General features: G+C 37.9%; 1 protein-coding gene across 1 annotated transcript; it reads left to right on the plus strand.

The window, feature by feature from the left end:
- Positions 1-440: 440 nt before the first annotated feature.
- Positions 441-10,262, plus strand: LOC138847913 (zinc finger protein 717-like). Its single transcript, XM_070067671.1, has 3 exons — positions 441-1,398; positions 1,639-1,731; positions 3,634-10,262. The coding sequence occupies exons 1-3, from the start codon at positions 1,245-1,247 to the stop codon at positions 5,511-5,513; spliced, it is 2,127 nt and encodes a 708-aa protein (XP_069923772.1). The 5' UTR covers positions 441-1,244; the 3' UTR covers positions 5,514-10,262.
- The last annotated feature ends 1,414 nt before the right edge of the window (positions 10,263-11,676 follow it).

Genomic DNA, 11,676 nt, shown 5'->3' on the forward strand with positions numbered 1-11,676 from the left:
AAAGTTACAGAGATTGGGAGAGACTGGGGGGAGAGAAAAATAGATATCTTCCTTCTTTCTGCTCCATTTCCCACATGGCCACAATGGCTGGGACTGGGTCAGGCTAAACCAAGAGCCTAGGACTCCATCTTGGTCACCCATATTAGGGGATGGGGCCCAAATACTCAGGCCATCTTTCAGTACTCTTTCAGGTATATCAGCAATGGGGCAGGGTTGGAATGGAGAGATAGGACTCAAATTGTATGCTCACAAGGGATGACAGAATTGCAGATGGAGGCTTAACCTGCTACATCACATTTCTGGTGCCTACTGCTGTTTCTTAAACAAATCTTTATGCATTTCTCTCAATTAGTCAGAAATGCAGATTGTAGTGCAGAATTCACCAAGTACTGTTTTTGGGCAAATAATTTCATTGTTTTCCTTTAATTTGATGTAATGTTATTTCAGTTCTTCAAATGTTCATCAGTAGAATAGTCATAGACAAAGCCAAAAGCTATTTTCTATTGTCTGTCTTACCTGAATGTTCTCTCTTATTTAAAAATATTTATGAGCTTGATAGGGGAAGAAGTTAATGGACAGAAAGAGAGAGAGAGCTCCCATGCATGTATTCACTCCCTAAATAATGATACCAAGCAGAGGTGGGCAGGATTGAAACCAGGAGTTAGGAATGGAGTCTAGGCCTGCCTCACTGATGACATCACTACTGCTTCCCCAGTTCTGCATTAGCTGAGCTGGAAACTAGAACAGGCACTGGAAATCCAACCTGGGCACTTTGAAGTAGAAGTGGGGTTTCTCAGCTGGCATCATAAACACTAAACTAAATGCCTAACCTCTCTTTAAAATATTTCTCCTCTGCCATATTTGAAGTGACTGTGGATGATGTTTTCCTGGAAATTCTTCTGTGTTCATTCTCATTAAAGCTTCACTGATAGGATCTTGTCTTTTTTCCTACATACTTCTAAATTCTTCACTTTAACATTGCTCACTCAAAAGTCAGTATTATCCCCCTTTCAGCCTGTTATGTAATCCCCTTAACAGATGTAGCCCTTTTGATCTGAAACTCCTCTTTCCCTCTAGTTTAGGCATTTTTCACAGCTTTCAGACAATAGTTGACTCCCTGTTTAATGCTTCTTATGTGGTTGTCCAAATGCTCAAGTCTAAAATGAAACCATATCCTTCCTTCTTCCTTCATACCTGTATACAAGATATACAACTTTCAGTGTTTGTTTTGTGACAGAGTTCATATGTTGACCGGAAGTGTTCCATTGCAGATGATGATAGGATTTGAAGACCTGGCTGTGTATTTCACCTGGAAAGAATGGCAGAACATGAACAATACTCAAAAAATCTTGTACAGGGATGTGATGCTGGAGACCTACAGCATCCTGTTCTCCTTGGGTGAGTGACACCAATCACATTCCCAATGGTAATTTTTTTTGCTCTTTGACAAATAAGTAAACACTTTATAAAGTATAATGTTTGGAGGGTGTAGAATTTGAGAACATGAATAATCTGAATTTCTAACATCAAGAAAGGATTCAAATTGGTACCTTTGTTGCAGAGCACCTGGACCAAGCTGTAGTCTTAAATAACCCAAGATTGTGAGTTCACAAAATCTGACATTGTTTCCATTAATAGGGCACTGCATGACCAAACCTGACTTGATCTTGAAGTTGGAGCAAGGAGCAGAGCCCTGGATGGGGGAAGAATGCCTACATCAGAGTCTTCCAGGTCAGTCTGCACATAATGGGCAGGGAGGCCAAAGTAGAAGCAGTGCAGCAGATGTTGACTGGTGCTCTTTCCATGAGTTTTTCTCAAATCTTTCTCCTGATGACAGCTGGATTTGTATATCCAGTATTCTAGAATATCTAGGGATACCAACGTCTGTCTCTTTTTCTCTTGGTGAAGATGTTCTTTTAATTAAAAAAAATCCAATGCTTTTCTGGTGTTACTAAGGCTGTTTTCCAGGTTAGATTCATTCTACAAATTCTAACTTGTCATTCTCCACACTTTCATACCTTTTCCTTCATGAATTTATTAATTCCTTTTGTTCTTTCTCTAGGCCTCTCAAATAAATAAGAAAATGATAGGTTGTTGGAAACATTTGAGGAATGAGCCTGTGGCTGGCAATTCTCTCTTTTATTCTCTTTGTGCCTCAATCTTTGTCTCTTTGGCTTTTAAGTAAGTAAATAAATGAGTAAATGCTAAAAGATGATGAGGAGTAAGCCTCTGTGCTGTGACATCAAAAATCATAAAGCTAAGCATGATCTTGTATAGGAACATGAAAATAAAGGATCCTAGAGTCACCAAGAAATTCATGAGTTTCTCAATCCCAAGGTCAAGTAACCTCATAGGTTCATGTTGAATGGCTCAGATTTGTTTGGGAGAAGAGTTTGAATTATGAATTCTTATTTTTCATTGTCATTGAGAAACAAGAAAATGACAAAACAGCATAGGAAATGAAGTTTTCTGTGGAAATAGGAGACAACTAATCAAAAGCCTCCAGAAACTCAAATTATCACAGAGGAATGTTTATAGAAAGAATTGAGAGCAGATAACCACAGCTGGTGTTTTTAGAATGAGTTAGAAAAGACATTTCAAAGAAAGTGAACACAGCCCGGGTTGTAGAAACATATTCTTTAAACTGATAGGGAGTTTATACCCAGGATGGTATACTGTGGCTTTTCTGTAGCAGTAGCAAATATGAGAAGCTGAAGATGTCAGATTTACTTAGGAATATGGGTAAACTGTCATAAAGTGCAGACAAAAGAGTTTTTCATTTGAAAAATCCTACATATGCTATTTCCTGGGTAAGACTGAACATAAGGCAATCATACATTCAAATACTGTTCCTTAAATGTGGTCCTGTTTAAAATACAAACACATTTCATTCTTCTTCACCTTAAAGTAAATGATCCAGTAAAACTTTCTCATATTTCTACCTGAAATATTAGAGAAGTACAAAATACACAATTTTTATAAATACATACAGAAGGAAATAAATTGTTGCTAGGTAATGGGTGAAAATTTTTGCTGAATATTTGTCCATTCATTGAAATCTTATGTGGTTGTTTCATCTCTGTGAAAAGCAGAATGACAATGAGAGGAGAGAGATCTTTTAACTCTCTGCAAATGACTGCAACAGTTAGGTCTGACTAGTCTGAAGCCAATAGTCTGGAATTCCATCTAGTCTTCTGTGGTGCATCACAGGGTCCCAAACACATGAACCATCATCTGCAGCCTCCCAGGTTACATAAGCAGAGAGCTATATGCAAAGCAGAGAGCTGTATTGGAGGCAGAGGAGTCAGGTCTCAAACTGGCACTGCTTTGGGATGCAGGCATCCAAAGCAGTGAGTTAATACATCTTACCACAAATGCCATTCTACCATACCTGAACAGAATTCAGGTAGTGAACAAGATCATGATTGATATTTGGCAGACCTATTGATGCAATTCAATATATTAATATATTAAGGAGAAAACCATATAATGATCATAACTAAGTTTCTCATATTAATTTTGTTAATATCTTAGGCCATTTGAATACCAAGTAACTTTCCATTTACATAAGTTAGCAAGGAGAAAGTTATATGTGATTCAGTGAAGTGGTTGTTTGTTTTTTTCTCATTTCAGTTGCTGTGAAAAGGGATGACCTGGTTAGGAACAGCCAGGAATGTCAGGACAAAAGTCTGAATCTTAATGTTAAGAAAAATAACAAGACATCAACTCCAAAAACAGTTGAATTAAGAAAAACATTTAATTTAAGTTCAAGCCATATTCCCAAACTAATTATCAGAAAGAGAAATTATTCAAGAATGAAACCTGAAGAATGCAATATATGTCACAATGTGTATCCCCAAAGTGGGTCTGATCAACTGCAAGCTGAAGAGAAATTTGATGCCACTAAGGTGCCTGGGAACTCTCTCCAGTTCTATGAGCCTCTTAGTCAGTGTCACAAGATTCAGACTGTGAAGCAGACATCTGAGCATATTGGAAAAGGGAAAGTCTTCACAAGGAAGATGTCCTATAAATCTGAGAGGGTTTGTAAGGGAGAAATCTGTAATAAGTCAACTATCACTGTTGGAAAGGCAACTCAAATAGTAAATGCTTTCCACAAAAGCTCTAACCTCAGTACGCATCAACAAACCCACACAAGAGAGAAATTTTATGAATATATTAGGGATGTGGAGCCTGTGACTTACCAATCACATCTTATCATAAATCAGAGACCACATTTAGAGAAAAAACCCCATGCAGGTAAAACCTGTAATAAATCATTCAGTTGTAATTCCTGCAATAGCATCCATCACAGTACTCACATACAGGGAAACCCCCATATGTGTATTGAATGTGGAGAGACCACTCACCAGGAGTCAGATCTCATTAGACAACAGAAAATTCACATACAGATGAAACCTCATGAGTGTACTGATAGTAGAAAAGCCTTTTTCCCAAAACCATATCTCATAACACAACAGAGAATTCACACAGAGGAGAAACCTCATGAATATAATGACTATGGAAAAGACTTTTTGAACAAGTCTGACCTTGATAATCAGCAGAGAATTCAGAAAGGGCAGAAGCCTTATGAATGCAATGATTATGGAAAAGCCTTTGTTCAGAAGTCAAACCTCACAATGCATCAGAGAATTCACACAGGGGAGAAACTTTATGAATGTAATGACTGTGGAAAAGTCTTTGGCCAGAAGTCAAGCCTCATAATTCATCAGAGAATTCACACGGGAGAGAAACCTTATGAATGTAATGTCTGTAGAAAAGCTTTTGGCCAGAAATCAAGTCTCATAATGCATCAGAGAATTCACACAGGAGAGAAGCCTTATGAATGTAATGACTGTGGAAAAGTCTTTGGCCACAAATCAAACCTAATTATTCATCAGAGAATTCACACAGGGGAGAAACCTTATGAATGTAATGACTGTGGAAAAGCATTTGGCAATCAGCCAAACCTCATTAGACATCAGAGAATTCACACACGGGAGAAACCTTATGAATGTAATAACTGTGGAAAAGCCTTTGGCCAGAAGACAAGCCTAATAATGCATCAGAGAATTCACACAGGGGAGAAACCTTATGAATGTAATAACTGTGGAAAAGCCTTTGGCCAGAAGTCAAGCCTAATAATGCATCAGAGAATTCACACAGGGGAGAAACCTTATGAATGTAATGATTGTGGAAAAGCCTTTATCCAGAAGTCAACCCTCAGAATGCATCAGAGAACTCACACAGGCGAGAAACCTTATGAATGTAGTGAATGTGGAAAAGCCTTTGGCCAGAAGACAAGCCTAATAGTGCATCAGAGAATTCACACAGGGGAGAAACCTTATGAATGTAATGACTGTGGAAAAGCCTTTGGCAATCAGCCAGATCTCATTAGACATCAGAGAACTCACACAGGTGAGAAACCTTATGAATGTAGTGACTGTGGAAAAGCCTTTGGCCGGAAGACAAGCCTAATAGTGCATCAGAGAATTCACACACGGGAGAAACCTTAAGAATGTAATGACTGTGGAAAAGCCTTTGGTAATCAGCCAGACCTCATTAGACATCAGAGAATTCACACAGGTGAGAAAGTTTATGAATGTAGTGACTGTGGAAAAACCTTTGGCCAGAAGTCAAACCTCATAACATATCAGAGAACTCACACAGGTGAAAAACCCTATAAATGTAGTGACTGTGGAAAAGCCTTTGGCAATCAGCCAAACCTTGGCAGACGTCAGAAGTCACACAGGAGAGTAACCCTATTAATGTAATGACTGGAAAATACTTTTTCCTGAAGGCAAGCCTAGTAATACGTCATAAAACTCACACAGGGGAGAAACCTTATGAATGTAATGACTGAGGAAAAAGCCTTTGGAAATATGTCACAACTCAATGTGTCAGAGAATTATCACAGGAGAGAAATGTCATGAGTGTAATGACTGGAAAAGCCTTTTATGAAAAAGCACAATTCCTACACACCAGAGAATTCACACAGGTGAGAAACCTCATTAAGCTAATGACTAATGGAAAGGCTTTTGGCCAAAAATCAGGACTCATTGAACACCAGAGAATTCATGCAGGGGAGAAGCCTTATGAATGTAATGAATGTGGAAAGTCCTTTGGCAATAAGAGAACTCAATGCACCAAAGAATTCACACAGTGGAGAAAGCTTATGAATGTAATGACTCAAACTTTTTAACTGTAATTCACCCCTAATTGCACATCATCAAATTCATATAGGGGAAAACCCTTTTGAATGTAATGCATGTGAAAAAGCCTTTATCTGGAAGTAACACCTCTTAAGACATCAGACATTACATGGGGAAAAACCTTATGAATATAATGAATGTTGGAAAGCTCTTTGCCAAAACCATGCCTTATAACATCAGAGAATTCACAGGGTAGAAACTTTTGAATGTAATAAATGTAAGAGATCCTTTTGTCAGAAGTAATGCCTCACAACAAATCATGGAATTCAAACAAAGGAAAGAGTTTAAGAATATACTGAATGTGGAAGAGCTTTTTCCCACAATCAATGTAATCTTGTGACAAAGCCTTTTGTTAGAAACCATGCCCCATACAATCGGGACTCATGTAAGGGAGAAAGCTAATGAATGGTATTAGTGTAAAAAAAAGCCATTCATCAGAAATCAATTATTATAATCAAAGAATTCACACAGGGGTTTTCTCACAAGTGTAATGAATGTAGAAAAGTATTTTCCTGGGATTCATGCTTACATTGATACAGAATTCAAAAAAGGATCCTTCAAATGCAGTAAATATGAGAAAATCTTTGGCCAGAAATTAGATATCAATAGACATCAGGGAATCCATAAAGAAAAAATAAACAAATGTAAGGAATGCTTAAAAAATCATCTCCTATAAATCAGTCTTCAGCTCACAAGAAGTGACTCGGAAATGAGATTACCATAAGTCTTCTCTCAATATTTAACTGTGAACTCACCAAAGGGAAAATCCTTTGACTAATGCAATTGGAAAAACCTTTACTGTAAGGCAAACTTCTGCAAAGCTTAGCAAGATTACAGGGAGAAGTCTATGAAAATGTCATGTATCTAGAAGAATTCTCAGATAGAACCACACCTCATAAAGTGTTAGTAAATTCACATGATAAATAGTGCCTGAGATGGGCTAACCATGCTTCCATGTGTAAATTTTGCTAACAAATATTCAACAGTTGCAACAGTTGATTCAACAGTTATTGTAAGAGTTACTTGGAATATCTTCACCAATTACAAAGTTATTGTTGTATAGCAGTGTTATTGCCTGCCTAGGATTCTTTCCCCACATTATTGTAGTATTGTAGTACAAATAAGTGATATGACCACAGGCATGTGAACTGACACATGTTCCAGCCATAATTCTGTACTCCAGCCCTGGGTGATGAGTGTTTCATCCAGTATAGGGAATGAGCCTTTGGTCACCTGCATACTCATGTGAACTTCCAAGTTACCTGTGTGCATTTCTGGATTAGACTATACTACCTGCGGTCTGTTTGTATATTCAAGTAGGAGTTTTTGCACACATCACCCTCATTCTATAATGGGAGTATCTCAAATCCTATAAATTGCAAGATTTTATCTCCTAAATTTTTCCTGTATTATTGAGTGTGCAATCCATTTTAAATATTTCATTTATGATTCCCTATTTTATTCTTTTCTTCCTTTAATTTCTTGCCCAGAGACAAGAATTTGGGTTGTATTACTCCCTACTGCTAAAAGTGACCCTAAGTTTTATTGAAAATGTGTGTTTTCATCTTTTCCCAATTTACACAGTCCTTTCTGGATTTTAATCAGATTTACATTCAGTTGAGACCTCAGGATATACTTAGGATGGACAGTCTACCCAAGTTGCATGACCATTCCCTGAAAAATGGGCTACAAATGTTATGATGATCATCTAACTGTAATGTCTCTTTTATTTCCCATCTGGAGGACAATCCTGTATATCATTCCTCCACCTCCATTACTGCCCATTGGAAAAAGCTCATTGTCCCTGTTTAAGTGCTTCAGCTTCTTTCAAGTCTTCATCAAATCAAATCTTAGTATAGTCAGAAATTTAAAAGAAAGTGAATGGCAGTTTCAGTGAGGTTAAGTGATTTGCTGGACTGCTATTTTGTCTGGGTTGGCTTCCATCTTACTCAGAACTAATTTTCTGTAATATTGTATGGCTGAGGACTTTTTCTAGCCCCCAACTAAGTTGGTGCATTGCTCATGGAAGGTGGGAGTATTATGTCCAAATACTTTCTATATGTGATTTTATTAAAGACCTTTGGATTGTGTTAACTGGGGTTTTCCATGTAGTCCTGGCTGGAATCACATATGTGCTCACAATCCAAAGGCAAAAGGAGGTTTATACTCAAAGAAAATGAAAATCAATGTCATCATGAAGGCAAAGATGAAAGTGATGTAATCATAAAGACAGAGGCTACCAGAAGCTGGAGTTGGCAATGAAAAGATTATTCTGTAGATACTGGCTGGAGCACAGACCTTATTCCCTGCATTTCAGTTTGAGCCAGAGAGAGTGATTTCACTTTTATCCTTCAAATAGTGACAGTATACATTTTCCGTTTTTTAAGTCATTAAGCTTGTGATCATTTTTGACAGTAACAACAGGTAACCAGATTCTCTTGCTACCAACCTGGAGCTGACTGAGATTTCATGAAACATGAGCACAATCTGGTGGTAGAAGTAATAAAAACTGATCATATCTGGGGAATTTGACAGAAACTTGCTAGTAGGGTCAACAACAGATGGATCAATTAGCTCCTTGATCCACATCTAAGTATTAATACATGAAAATTATTTCCTTATACTTATCATTGTTGGAATATAAATAATGTGGTGTGCCTCTGGAAGCCATTTCTTAATGTAATATGATTCTTTTGGTTTATTTGTTTTGTGTCAGTTTTGCTTTCCCAATGTTTCTAATCACTGATGCCTCAATAAATTTCTTCTAAAGTTCATTGTGATATATTTTATTTACAAATAATTCTCAGGGACAGGGAGAGAACAGTTATTGTCAGAAATCCACTAATTCCTTGAATTTTTGTTTTGGAGTTCATTTCCTACATGTGTTATGGGTTCTATTGAAAGAGGCACTGGTTAGTTTGCTGACTGATGATGCCATAATTTCTTATGCCAAGTAATTGTACATTTTCTGGCTTGGAGTCTTGCTTTCCTCTGTACTTAAGGAGTCTTTCTCTATGGGCTTTGTTTGATTATCTATGACTTGATCAGGGTGGGAGTTATTTTGGCCTCCTTGGATTTCTTTCCATCTTAGTTTTGTTTTCCTTCAAAACAAGGCTGAGATAGGAGTATATATGAGGGTCTTATTTGGAACCTGATGCCAGATGAAGAGTGAGGGCATAGAAAATGTGAGAAGGGGAAGCAAGTTCACAGAATTGCTGGTGAATTGGTAGCTGATGTGAGCCAGCTGGTCTCCATATCACTTTGAAGCATATTCAGCCAAGAATTTGCTATCAACTGATGTCTTCAGATTTGGAGTCTGAGGCCATTGTGTATTACTGGATATTGTCTTTGAACTTTTTATAGCCCCTGTTAACTTGAGAGAGCTTTAAGAGAGCCTGGCATAGTCAATCTAGATGAATGAAAGAGCTTTGTGGGTTTGCTATAGCAAAAAGTGCCTGGTGATGAAGAACAGGTCATACAGGGCCACTTAATACAAACACAGTTAGCCACAAGACTGAAGGAATGAAATGTTGTGAACAAGCATTATATTATGGATTCAAGTTTAAAATTAGTTGATTTGGAGAAAGATCTTTGGTGCAATGTTTAATAAAGCACTTGGGATGTCTGAATACCTAGATTCAGCTTCACTTCTGATTCTAGTTGCCTGATACTGCACATACTTGGAGGCACCAGGTCATGGTTTAACTATTTGGATCTTTCCATTCAAATGGGAAGACCAAATTGAGTTCTAACCTCCTAGCATTAAGCAGTGCTGAATCAAGTCCCACCTGCTCCACTTCTGATCTAGCATACTGTAACATCCCTAGGAAAACAGCAGAATATGGCCCAGCTCCTTGGACCCTGCATCCATGTGGGAGACTCCAAAAAAGCTCCTGGTTCCTGGTTTCAGAATAGTTCAGTTCCAGCCATTGCAGCCATTTGGGGTATGAGCCAGCAGATGGAAGACCTCTAGCTCCCTCTGTCTCTCTGCCTTGCCCCTCTCTGTAACTCTTTCAAGTGAATAAATAAATTTTACAGAAACCAGAAGATTGTATAAGTTTATTAATTCCTATCCCCCTTAAGGTAAAATATCAGCCCATGATTTCTTATGTGTCTGCCCTAGGTGGGCAGGTGTACAGTGGCTCAGTTCTGAGGGCCCAACAGAGAAGATTCTCTGGGGGGTCAACCATGGTTTCTCAGGAATGGCATTGTACAACCATAAATCCAGAGACTAGATATTGGATAAATACAGAATTTTCAAAATGGTGTATAACAATTTAACCCATCAAATTTTCACATCAGAGTTGGACTAATCCATTTGGGATATTTGAGGGGCCTGAATACTAGTATAGACTTATACCCTGTTCTCTAAGTCTCTATGTGCATAAAATATTTTATCATGAGAGTAAAAATGAGGATCACATAGAGAAGTCTTTAAATTTTTTTATTTAAAATATACAAATTGCTGTGCTTCATATTTATAGATTCAGGAACATAGTGATACATTCCACCCTACCCTCCATAAGCACATGTGCCCAACCTTTTCCTCCCCCATCCCGTTATTACTTTTCTTTTTTTTTTCTTTTTTTTATATTTTTTTAACTTTTATTTAATGAATATAAATTTCCAAAGTACGACTCATGGATTACAATGGCTTCCCCCACATAACGTCCCTCCCACCCACAAACCTCCCCTTTCCCACTCCCTCTCCCCTTCCATTCACATCAAGATTCATTTTTGATTATCTTAATATACAGAAGATCAGCTTAGTATACATTAAGTAAGGATTTCAACAGTTTGCTCCCACACAGAAACATAAAGTGAAGAATAATAGATGATTTTTTTTAAATGATGATGAAATCAGATCAGACCTATTGTCATGTTTAATCCCAGTGAGAGTCAAGTTGGGAATTGATAATTTCTTTTTTTTTTTAACAGAGGATCAGTTTAGTATGCATTAAGTAAAGATTTCAACCGTTTGCACCCCCATAGAAACACAAAGTGAAATATATTGTTTGAGTACTCGTTATAGCATTAAATCTCAATGCACAGCACATTAAGGACAGAGATCCTACATGAGGAGTAAGTGCACAGTGACTCCTGTTGTTGACTTTACCAATTGACACTCCTGTCTATGGCATCAGTAATCTCCCTATGCTCCAGTCATGAGTTTCCAAGGCTATGGAAGCCCTTTGAGTTCTCTGACTCTTATCTTGTTTAGACAAGGTCATAGTCAAAGTGGAGGTTCTCTCCTCCCTTCAGAGAAAGGTACCTCCTTCTTTGAAGACCTGTTCTTTCCACTGGGATCTCACTCCCAGAGATCTTTTGCCAGAGTGTCTTGGCTTTCCATGCCTGAAATACTCTCATGGGCTTTTTAGCCAGATCCGAATGCCTTTAGGTCTGATTCTGAGGCCAGAGTGCTATTTAGGGCATCTGCCATTCTATGAGTCTGCTGAGTATCTCGCTT

Source organism: Oryctolagus cuniculus, assembly GCF_964237555.1.
Source record: "Oryctolagus cuniculus chromosome 17 unlocalized genomic scaffold, mOryCun1.1 SUPER_17_unloc_3, whole genome shotgun sequence".
NCBI lineage: Eukaryota > Metazoa > Chordata > Mammalia > Lagomorpha > Leporidae > Oryctolagus > Oryctolagus cuniculus.